At 44.2% G+C, this 12249-nt stretch overlaps 1 protein-coding gene across 5 annotated transcripts in view; it reads right to left on the bottom strand.

Moving 5' to 3' along the window:
- RUFY2 (RUN and FYVE domain containing 2) overlaps positions 1 to 12249 on the bottom strand; it is a 60349-nt gene that overhangs the window by 27066 nt on the left and 21034 nt on the right. For 3 of the 5 annotated variants that reach the window (XM_019507865.1, XM_019507862.1, XM_019507866.1), the window contains exons 7-12: positions 10512 to 10577; positions 7944 to 8013; positions 7728 to 7829; positions 2378 to 2494; positions 1531 to 1698; positions 532 to 629 (exon numbers count right to left, since the gene is read on the bottom strand). In XM_019507865.1, coding sequence (XP_019363410.1) covers positions 532 to 629; positions 1531 to 1698; positions 2378 to 2494; positions 7728 to 7829; positions 7944 to 8013; positions 10512 to 10577 — 621 coding nt within the window. The remainder of the gene's footprint in view (positions 1 to 531; positions 630 to 1530; positions 1699 to 2377; positions 2495 to 7727; positions 7830 to 7943; positions 8014 to 10511; positions 10578 to 12249) is intronic. The other 2 variants (XM_019507863.1, XM_019507864.1) reach the window with 2 other exon arrangements.

Below are 12249 nucleotides of genomic sequence, written 5' to 3'. Positions count from 1 at the left end.
GTGTGTGTGTGTGTGTGTGTGTGTGTGTGTGTGTGTGTGTGTGTGTGTGTGTAAGGGAGTTTCCAGAGCAATTAAAGAAAGTTTCAGAATCTTAGCGCACTAGGTCCTACAGTTCATGAAGGTACTTAACACATGCATTTAACTTGAAACATGAAAGTAAGCTTGCTTGAAGTTAATTGCATGTTTAAAAGCTTTATTGAGTCAGAAACTTGGAATAGCATTCAAATACAAAACACAACTAAACATTAAGACAGAATTTTGGAGTGGACATCATTGCATCTGGTGCTGAACAGAACAACTTTGGGTGTAACTGCTGAATTCCAGGACCCAGAGATGGAAAAAGAGAATGGGTTTGTGGCTGTATTTAACAGTAATTCTACTTGTCTGAAAATCAATGGCAAATCACTAGTTGAAACTTCAGAAATGTTCCATTAAACATGTCTACTGAAAGGCAGCTGTGTTGGAATGGTAAGGGAAAGGGAAGGAGAAATGAACGAGGAAAACTGAATAAGAGAGAGATGAACGCTGTACCTTTGTTCAAGCTGTTTCATAGTTGCAGTAATTTGATTGGTCTTATCCTCTAATCGACCAATTATTTCATTCTTTTCTTTCATGGCATCTTCAGAAACCTGTTTTAAAGTGAGATTAATAATATATAGGTTTTATATGAAACTAACATTTCACAGTTATACTGTGTAATCTCGTAAGAAAAATATATAAAGATGACTTTGGTGTTGGTTTGATAATCTGTTTTTTAAATATTTCCATCCAAAACATAAAGCAATAGTCAATAAAAAATTACAGATAACAAAATTTTATTAAATGTATTTGTCTTCTACTGGGTTTTACAGGTGTGTACATTATTAAATAATGTATATTGTTCAGTATGGCTTTTCTCTTTTAAATACTGTTTTCTTTTTGCCGGACTACTAAAATTCAGATCTGATAGCAACATCTACATGAACTAGCTTTAGTCCACTCAGTTCTTTATTGGTTCAATCCTGGAAAGGGCAAAATGGCATCTTCAACTCCAATCAACCCTAATTATCCAAATTGCTCTGCTTAATATAACCCTCAAACCTGCTCCTCTACTTTACATATGTACTACCCCAAGCTACCTTTTACAATTTCTTCATTGTTTTTTTTCTGTAAGAACATGCACAAGAGTGTGCAGAACTCCAGATATGATCTCATTCTCCCTTCATACATTTTCATGTTGATCACCTGTACTCTAGTTCTCCATCACCATAGTATTTTTAAGTGTTTGTCATAAAACTTATTTTATATGAATGCAGCGAACTTTAGGAAGCAGAAATATTTTCTGAAGCAGGAAGCCAAGCCGAAAAGCAGCAAGGAGTGAAGCAAAGAAGACAACAGAGCTTAAACAACTAAAAAGGGTACAATTAAAATAATGTATTTTTTATGTTTCAAATGTTATGGGAAGAAAAGTAGTATGCACTATCCCAAATTCCCTATAAACCTTCCAATTCCACTTCAGAGAATCTAATTTATTTAAGAATGTGCCTTTACCTGCAATTTTTGGTACATTTCCATGTTAATTGCTTTAACTTCATCTAGCTGTTGTCGGAGGCCTATCAGGGTATCTTGTTTCTCATGAATGTCTTTCTCCAGCAACTTCATTGCAAGTTCTATCTCATGCTTCATACTAACTTGAACCATTAGCTCATTCTCTATATCCTACAAATTGCACAAACATATATAACATATGCTGTCAACGAAGAACTGGGAAACAATTCTGCAACAATAAGAGTGAACAATATAACTGTTGAAGTGCTGGATATTTTACCATCACATATCGCTAACCTTCTCTGTAAACTTGGAAAATAAATCTTCATTAATATTCATTATGTCAACATTAAACTCAGTCACGCATTTGGCAACTTGTGCTCATTTTCACCTAAAAATACCATGTTATGCAGTACTATTAGCCTATTTTCCTGTTTTCTTATACATAGTCACATTTTCAATATTAATATTAAATAATATTAAAAAGTATTTCCGTGTTTGCCAAAAGTGGTGAATGCACATACACAGAGAAAAACGACTTACCATGCTGATAGCCAACCATTTGAAATAATCATAGCTGCAATAAACCAATACAATATTTACATAAAATCTACATTCTCCCCAAATATAATTTAGTGACACCACTTTTAAAGATATATTAACAAAATGGCCCCAAGTATTATAAAACATGAAATAAGGGTTAGATGACGTTAAAGGAAACAGCAGTGGATCAGTGGCAACATATACCCACTGGGAGAAAAAATGTAAAGCTAGAAATAATCAAAATTCATTAGTGACAGTAAGTATAGGTCTTTTCAAGACTTACTTAACACTTTCACATTATACTCACTTGTCGTAGTTGAGATTCTTCTCTAAGTTGTCTGCGTGCTTCATTGTACATTTCATCCAGCCCTTGCCTGGAATGTTTGTACGTTTGAAGCTCTGCCTCCACATCCACTTTAGTTGCCTATGAAGAAATGAAAGACATATCCTCTTTTAATTGTTAAAATTTATGGAGAAAAAAGTTACTTAAATTCACAGCAAATAGCATAAGCACGACACAAAACACTGAACAAATATGCCATTATCTGTGTTATGTGTTAATTAGCTTTGAAATAATTCAGTTACCAGTAACTGGACTTTAGAGATGTATTGTTCATATTCACATTCTCACTACAAGTGTATATACGCCTCAGGCACTTGAGCTTGGAGATTTTTTGTCCTAGAAGTAGCTATAAACTACACACGTCATGTCTCCTGACGTGCTCCCTGGTGAAGGCATAAAGGGCAATGCATGCTCCTGCTCCTCAGTTTCCTCTCAACCACACAATCCCAAGAAGAGGGGACTGAGGGCAGGATATGGATAACATGTTTCAAAGAGCTCCAGATCCTGGTAAGTATTTTTTCTTTCTTTTTTGAGTTATTGTTCCCATGCACATTCCCACTGTGGATAAGTCCAGTGCCCAGACCACTTGGGGTGGGACTCAAAGTCCTAGGCAAAGGACTGTTTATAAGAAGATACAAAATGCCATTCTGGGTCAGACCACAGGTCCATCTAGGCCAGTATCCTATATCTCACAATGGCATCATCGAAAGCTGGACCCAAGGATCTTGCAAGGTCCTTTCCAGCCCCTTACAATCTATGAATCTGTTAATCAGACTGGAAGCGAAAGGGAAGGGTATTTGCACAGGGCTTATCCAAACTGATGCGTCTCCTGCCCTCTTCCATTATAGCTTCCAGCATTCAGAGGTTTTTGAAGTCCTAATCTTTAGCCTGCATCCCTAACCCTATGCCTATATATTTTGATAGACCTATCACTCACAGATTAGTCCAATCTCCTTTTGAACTTGGTTAAATTATCAGCCTCCACAACATCCTGTGAGTTCCTCAAGTTAATTACATGTTGTCTGAAAAAGAACTGCATTTTGTTTTACCAGACAGCATCAACTCCAGAGCTTCCACAGTGGCACAGCACTTAAAAAGATATATATGGAGCCCCAGGTGGTCTCTCTGCAAATATCAGGTGTGGAACCATTCCTAGGGGTACCAGGGAAGCCATCTGGGCTATTCCTCTCTCCCTCTTCTTCCCCTCCTTCTGACATTGGCAGCCAACTACCTCCCTCCATCTCTTACTGGAGGGGAGAGGTGGCTCACAGTGCAGCCAGACCACAAGCACTGAGCCCACCACTCTAAAAGACTGAGCTTTACTGTTCTAATCTACTCTTTTATGATACAGAGGAGAAGGTCTCAGGTAAAGAAGGCCAGCTCTACCCCGAGAGTTATCTAGAATCCATGCTGTGAGGCAAAGGATGTTTATGTCCAAGTGGACCATCCTCCCTCCATTTTGGTAAGCAGGTCTAAGAGCCAAAGGAGAATCCTAGGGCTTCTCTCCAAAATCCAAAGCAAGATTGGGAGCCAGCAAAACCAGGCATGCAGAGTTCTGCCTTCTCTTGCAGCACAGCACGCAAAGAATTAACGGAATAGAAAGAAAGGTATATAAGAGTCTCCCTGACCAAGGGATGAGAAAGGCCTCAGAGAGAGAACAGAGAAGAGGTGAAAAGCTAATTTTCAAGGGCAGGGGTCAGCAACATACAGCCCACAGAATGGTGGGCTTTGCCTGTGCCAGGGCCAGGCAGCAAGGAGCTGCACTAGAGCTGGGCAGCTGGAAGCTGCACCCACACTGCTGCTTCCCCCAGTTCCCTGCTCCCTAGCTGTAGCACAAGTGCAGTTTCTATCCAGTGGGAAACTGTGCTGCAGTTGGAAGGCAGGGAAGAGGGGCCAGCAGTGATGCAGATGCAGCTTCTGACTGGCTAGAAGCTGTGCCCAAATCCCAGATGGGGAGTGCGGAAGCCAACTGAAGCAGCTCCCAGCTGTCTGGCCCTGGTGCAGGTACAGGGAAAGTCCCCCGCCACTGCTGTACTACTGACATCACCTGGCCTGTACTGGATTAGAGCTGGGTTGACAACCATTGTTCAAGGGTACTCAAAAGGGCAAGTTAAAACTAAGGTGAAGACAGAAGGTTTTTCAAAAGGCAAATACAGTTGGAATAGACCACATACACTGCAACTTGAGCCCAGGTGGTTTAGACGAACTGAGAAACAGGAAGCATGCCTGTCCATAGTACACGTCCTGCTAGGGCACGGAGTGTCCGAGCTCAAGTGCTTGAGGTACATGCACACCCACAGTGGGAGTATGCATATGCGTAAGAATTCATAAGAGAACTGAAAATTACATGAAGAAAGTTAGGACTGCAAAATCAAAAGCCCTGCATTTACACTGTAACATAATAGGGTCCTCATTTAACAGCCTACTTAAGCACATACCTAACTTGAAGCATGCAACTCGTCTCAATGACTGCACTGAGCCCTTCACATGCTTAAAGTTAGACACATGCTTAAGTAGGTTGCTGAATCAGAGTCTATGAGAGTAGTGGCACAATATACTTTATCAAGCCTGTCTAACCCTTAAATACATACACAAATTACCAAGTATCCAGTAAAGCCTATTCAGGTAGTTAATTGTTATCACAGTCTCAAGATTATTCTGAAAAACAGTTTTTTCAATAACCTGAAGTTAAGGGCTTTCAGTTTAGATAATGAAGTAACCCAAAATAAATAATCTGTTTGTCATAGTTTCATAGCTGGTAGGGTCGAAAGGGACCTGAACAGATTAAGTCCGAACCCTCCCATGGGTAGGAAAGAATGCTGGGGTCAAACGACCCCAGCTAGGTGATTATCTAGCCTCCTTTTGAAGACCCCCAGGGTAGAAGCAAGCACCATTTCCCTTGGACGTTGGTTCCAGATCCTAGCCGCCCTGACTGCGAAGTAGTGCTTCCCGATGTCTAGCCTGAACCTACTCTCAGTCAACTTGTGGCCATTATTCCTTGTTACTCCTGGTAGTGCTCGCTGGAACAGGGACTCTCCCATTGCCTGCTGGTCTCCCTTGGCAAGTTTATAGACAGCCACCAGGTCCCCTCTCAGCCTTCTATTGTGGAGACTGAACAGATTCAGGTTCCATAGCCTCTCCTCATAGGGCCTGCCCTGCCGCCCCATGATCATGCGAGTGGCCCTCCTTTGGACTCTCTCAATGCTGTCCACATCCCTCCTGAAGTGCAGCACCCAGAACTGGATGCAGTACTCCAACTGCGGCCTGACCAGTGCTGCATAGAGGGGGAGGATCACCTCCTTGGACCTGCTCACGATGCATCTGTGGATGCATGACAAGGTGCAGTTATCCTTACTGACCATGTCCTCACACTGGCGGCCCATGTTCATCTTGGAATCAATGACGACTCCAGGATCCTTTTCTGCCTCTGTGATAATGAGAAGGGAGTTCCCCAGCCTGTAGGTATGGTGCTGGTTCTTCCTCTCTAGGTGCAGTACCTTGCACTTATCGGTATTGAAACTTATCCTATTCTCATCCGCCCACCCCTGTAACTTGTTCAGATCTAGTTGTAGCCTGTCCCTCTCTTGTAGCGTGCCCATTTCTCCCCACATCTTAGTGTCATCTGCAAATCTGAACAATGTGCTTTTCACCCCCTCATCCAAGTCACTGATGAAGATGTTGAACAGTGCAGGCCCGAGGACCGAACCCTGGGGGACCCCACTGTCCACACCCCTCCAGATCGAAAATGACCCGTCCACCACCACTCTGAGTGCGACCCTCCAGCCAATTTGCGACCCATCTGACTGTGTAGGCATCAACACCACAGTCGCCTAATTTTTTAATGAGAATGGGGTGAGACACGGTGTTGAAGGCCTTCCTAAAGTCCAGGAGGACTATGTCCACCGCAACACCTGCATCCAAGGATTTTGTGACCTGGTCGTAGAAGGCAACCTGATTGGTCTGACAGGACCTGCCTCTAATGAACCCATATTGGCTGCCCCTGAGCATAATCTCCCCTGCTGGTTCCTCACAGATGTGCTCCTGGATAATTTTCTCAAAGAGCTTCCCCAGGACTGAGGTACGACTAACGGGCCTATAGTTACCCAAGTCCTCTTTTCCCCCTTTTTTGAAAATGGGGACCATATTGGCCCTTTTCCAGTCCTCTGGCACCTGACCAGAGCACCACAAGTGCTCATAAAGCCATGCCAGGGGTCCCGCAATGACCCCTGCCAATTCCCTCAGCACCCTGGGGTGGAGAGCATCTGGACCTACTGATTGAAATACATCCAGCCCCACCAGAAGTTCCCTAACTAGGTCCTCTCTGACCCTGGGCTTAGCAGTGCCTCTCCAGAATCCTAGTGGGGAGGATGTCCTGGTCCCTGCTCAGAAAAATGGAGGCAAAGAATTTGTTAAAGAGGTCAGCTTTCTCGTCTGGTAAAACCACCAGATTGCCAAGCATGTCCTGCAGGGGCCCCACGTTACCCAGTGCCTTCTTTTAACTCCCTATGTATTAAAAAAAGGGCTTCTTGTTATCTTTGACCTGGTCGCTAGTCCTAGTTCTGTCTCCGCCTTAGCCTTCCTAACAGCCCCCCTACAGTCCAAAGCAAGGGAGATATAATCCTCTTTGGTGATAGCCCCTCCCTTCCACCAGGTGCACACCTCCTTTTTAGCTTTCCAATGTTCCTGAATGCCTTTGGTGAGCCATGGGGGCTTTTGAGCACTCTTGTCAAAAAACAGAGAAATAACTATCTGACAAGGCTCTCAAAAAACTTGCTTCACACCAGACACATCTACATGTTCATTCATTAACGTTCAGTAGTTACTGAGCATTTAGTTTAGTACTTCCTTAATTAAGTACTAAACTAAATGCACAGTAATTACAGTTACTGCTTAGTAATGCTGGTGCAGTTTTTTTGTGATGGTTACTGCGCAGTAGTCTAATAACACCGTGCAGTTGCTTATTAGCACGGTTTCTGATCAGCACCCTACTACACAGTGTTATTAGGCTACTGCCCAGTAAGCGTCTTGTGTAGATGCACCCACTTCGCAGAAAGATTTAGTCCATAAAATCTAAATAAAACATCAAATACAAAATGTAAGACAAATCTTATATTGTTCATAATAGTAAAAAATGAAGTTGATTCCTACAACATTTTACATCCAAATATGTCTCCTTAGAAAAGCTCAACAAATCATGTAAGCTTACCCCCTTAATATTATTGTTTTAAAGGCAGTTCAAGTATTTGCACAGGTATAGTGCCAACATACAAACATAACAAGCCAGGCTACTCCTAATTATATACAACTCACATACCTCTAGATGATGCTGTGTTTTCATTAAAATAAGTGTATTTTCACTTCTTAGCTGATGATTTTCTTCCTGAAGTTTAATAATATTGTTTTTGGCTATTGCTAACTAAAAAGGGGTAGAAAAGAGAAAGTGCACAATCACTTTTTTGAGCACTAAAGGCAACAACCTACAGCAATAAAAAAAAGTTGGTCTAATGTCAGTATTACTAAGAAACGATACCTCTTCAATAAGTTTAGTGTTCGACTTCTCTAATGAATCCACTCTTGCATGAAGACTGCTGACTGTGCTACTGAAAGTAATAAAGAAATAATCATTTAAAATTACATCAAAACTCGTATTAACAAACACAAAAAAGTATTTATAACAAGAGTATTGGCAACCATCAACAGGTCTATTATGATTATTCTGCTGGAGAACTGTTGCTAAAAATGTCATAAATTAGCTTTCTCTGCTGAACACGTGTGTGTTCTTTCCAACTCCTGCCCCAGTTAACAGTGGTGTCACCATCCCTGTCATACCACCCGGGTGTCACCTTTGACTCTTTCCTCTCCTTCATGCTTCACAACCATTTCTGTGTACAAATGTTACCACTTTTCCAATTTTTCATAGTTTCACAGTTGGTAGGGTCGGAAGGGACCTGAGCAGATCATCAAGTCTGAACCCCTGCCACGGCAGGAAAGAATGCTGGAGTCAAACAACCCTGGCAAGGTGTCTATCTAGCCTCCTTTTGAAGACCCCAGGGTAGAAGCAAGCACCACTTCCCTTGGAAGTTGGTTCCAGATCCTAGCCACCCTGACTGCGAAGTAGTACTTCCTGATGTCTAGCCTGAACCTACTCTCAGTCAACTTGTGGCCATTATTCCTACTTACTCCTGGTGGTGCTCAGGGGAACAGGGACTCTCCCTTTCCCCTCTGGTTCCCCTTGGTAAGTTTATAGAGGGTCACCAGATCCCCTCTCAGCCTTCTCTTGAGGAGGCTGAACAGGTTCAGGTCCCACAGCCTCTCCTCATAGGGCCTGCCCTGCTGCCCCCTGACCATGCGAGTGGCCCTCCTCTGGACCCTCTCATTTTTTCTCATCCTCTTCTTCGTTACATTAATAAAACTTTGGTCCAAATACTTAGCACTTCCCCATCTTTCCTGCCAAGACTTTCTTCCTTTGCCTCCATTTTCCATTCTAAAACTCATCCAAGTTGTTGAACCATGATCTCTAATTATTCAAATGAGGGTGTTAATATTCCTAGAGATCAGCCCTGTGAAAGAATGGTGGGTGCCTAAATGTTCATTACATCGTTAGCTTATATATAAGCTTATGTCAGGACAGTTCAAAAGTTCACAAACCCTGGAACCTACTGCCCTTCTGAGCATGTGCAAGTACTAGCCAGGCCAGGGGATACTTCAGCTTGTAGCCAACAAAGTAGTAAAACCACCTCTTTCCAAATTGTTCTCTCTATATTGTATCCTTCCGAAAATCCCTCCTCTGGATCCATCTTTACAATCACATACTTTTCAACATTTTTGTTCTCATCTTCAAGGCTCTGTAGAACTCTGTCCCTTCCAACTGATCTGCTCTTGTACAAAGCCCCACACTTCCACCCAATGTCCACCATTTTGTCCAGAACGCTGGAGTCAGCCTGTGCCACCCCATTAACACCTATTTAAGGCAGGTTACACTATTATTCAGACAAAAGCAATTAATCAATCAAGCATCTATTTATGCCACCTAACCCCTCTCCTGTGCTATTAGACTAAGTAGAGTGTGTTACATCCTGCAAAGTTCTGCAGCAAAACTGGGTGCCCCTGCACTTAATGCTCCCCTGTGGCAAAGAAACTCTCCCTCTGTGGGCAGAATGACTTCACTTCTGCAGAGCAGGGCTAGGCTTCTACAGCATGTAGTATTTACTGACCGTAGGGTAAGACAATAATTCCCTGGTTGCCAAACAAGCTTGCCCTTTAAAGCTCAAACTGCCTCATAATGGGGGAGAGGACTAATGCAAAGTGAGGAAACTCACAAAGAAGGGGTGAGCAATGAAGACGACAGGGAAAAAGAGGGCAACGCTGTCACTGTAGACTGAGGACTGGGACAAGAATCAGAGAGAGGGTAAGGACTGGGAAAGGGAGGAGGAAGTAGAGGGATCGGAAGCAGTTCAGCATGATTGTAATGGGTAAAGAGATAGTGACAGGCATGTGGGTTTGGTTACTGTAACAGGACATGGATGGTGTAACAATGTGTGTGTTAGGAACTGTCAAGTGAACTGGACTTGTCATATCACAGGGCTGTTAAAGCAGACCTGTATATATATAAATATATACATCTCTACAGCTATATACTGATCGATAGATCGATAGATATCTGTAGACAGAGAGACAGACAGACGGACAGGAAGAGGGACATTTTTGTAAAACCTGCATATAGATGTAACAATACAACCCACACTGAAAGATTAAATACCCCTCTGAATAGTTTCTGCAGAACCTTAAATTGCAAAAAGTTGCAAAAACACTGTCATTCCTCATCCGTTCTCTGTTTTTTGTTCCCCAAATGAAAGGATAAGGAGTCTAGCCATCAGATAAAGGAACTGTGAGATATGAATCTTCTGCTTTTCAGTCTCCCCTAAAAATTACATCTCTTTGGCAATCGCTCCACATCCTCAGTTTATGCTGGAAAACATTTTTATTTTCTCCCCTGTGATTTCCACCTGCCTCAACAGGGTTGGGAATAAAGGGAAAAGGATTCATTTTAAACTGGAAAAAAATCTAGGCTGATATGCATACCTCATTAAATACTTACTTTAGTTGTCGATTTAGTTCCTCAACATAATTCTTTTGGTCCAAAATTGCAGAAATCTGTACATTTCTGAAGTGAGAAGGAAATGTATTTTAGCAAACATTTTCCTATGCACTTAAAATACAGGTCTCTTAAGTATGTGAAAATATTCATAATAGAAATCCTATGAAAATACAAGGAAGCAGCTTCCTTTTATTACAAAAAGCTGCAGTCTAAACTCCTTTTATATAACAACAAATACTATAGATGGGACAAAAGCTGATGCCACACAACATTGCAAATAATTATCTAAAATGTCTGAGTATAACATTAATAGCAAAAAATAAAAGTCACCCTAAAAGCCTTCATTTGCTCAACAGCAACAGTGGTTTCTTGAGATGTTGCCATTGTGCACTATAGGCCAGGGACCTACTCAAATTCTCATTTCGCAATTTTCATGGAAACCATGAAAAGCAGCAGTTTGCACCATTTGCATGGAATTGGCAGGGGGGAAAAAAATTACTAAAAATAAAATACTGGCTCCCTGATGGGAGGCAGTGGCCGCTGTAGCTCAGCCTTACAGCCTGCTGGTGGGGAGGGAGCTGCAGGCATGAAGGGGAGCAGCCAAGATGGCAGCTGCTCCCTCAATCATCGATTGGCCAAAAGGGCTACATTTTGTGTAGTCCTGCCCCTCTCCACCAATCAGCAGTGAGGGACAGAGGGGCAAATGAAAGGCAGCCCTCTTGGCTAATGAACGGCGAGAGGCAAAGCCGCTGGGCAAAATGGTGTTGGGAATTGCAAGCAGCCTGCAAATTCTCCTTCACCTCAGCACTCTTTAAGTAGATCCCTAACTATAAGTAGACTGTGTCTCACGCACAAGATCAGATTATTATTATTATACTAGTAAAATGCCTACCAAGAATGATGGGGGGGGGTGAGGTGGGGTGGTGGCAGAGGCCTGCATCCAGCCCCCCCCCCGACCTTTGGGGCAGGGTCCACTCCCCCTCTCTCCCGTGCTGCTTGGATCCGGGGCCAGGCTGCCTCTCCTCCTCTGTCTGCTGGCCCTGCCCCCTGTCCGCTCCATCACTGCTGCCTGCAGCGCGAGGAGGGCCATGGCCAGTGGTGCTCGCCTTGTCCCCCCCCGTCCTCTCCATTTTGGCACTCTGCAGGGAGCAGGGGGGACAGGGCCAGCACTGCTGGCCCTGCCCCACCTCTGTCCCCTCCATGATCACCCTCTGCAAGGTTGTGGGGCTAGGGCAACAGTGCTGGCCTTCCTGCAGGGGGGGCAGAGCCAGCGCTGCTGGCACATCCACTCCAGCACCTGTTAGGGCAGGTGGGGACAGAGGCCCAGGGTCAGGCTTGCTCCCCCCACCCTTGCCCCCACCCAGTAGGCCAGCGCAGACAGAGCCCAGTGTCTGGCCCTGTGCCCCGCTCCCCTCAAGCAGCCCCACACCCCATTCGGGCCGATCCCTGTTCCCCACCCTCCCCCTCACTGCGGAGGCCTCAATGCTGTTCTCCCCCCCTTGCGCCACCGCTTCGTCCACAGAGCAGAGGGGGAGCGCTCCCCCTATCCCCAACTCCACTGCGGGGCTGGGCCGGGCCTGGCCCCCCCACTGCCATTGCAGAGTTGGGCCCACCTCTCCCCCCACTGCTTTTTCTGGGCTGGGCTGGGCTGGTCTGGGCCGGGCCCAACATGCCCCACCATACCCTCCATTTTGGGGCCAGGCCAGGCCCAGTGTGCCCCCCACACCTTCCCCACTGC

Source organism: Gavialis gangeticus, unplaced genomic scaffold (assembly GCF_001723915.1).
Source record: "Gavialis gangeticus isolate Ggan-Ray unplaced genomic scaffold, GavGan_comp1, whole genome shotgun sequence".
Taxonomy (NCBI): Eukaryota; Metazoa; Chordata; order Crocodylia; family Gavialidae; genus Gavialis; species Gavialis gangeticus.
Note: the sequence above shows the minus strand (reverse complement) of the source record. Positions and strands in the feature narration are given on the sequence as shown.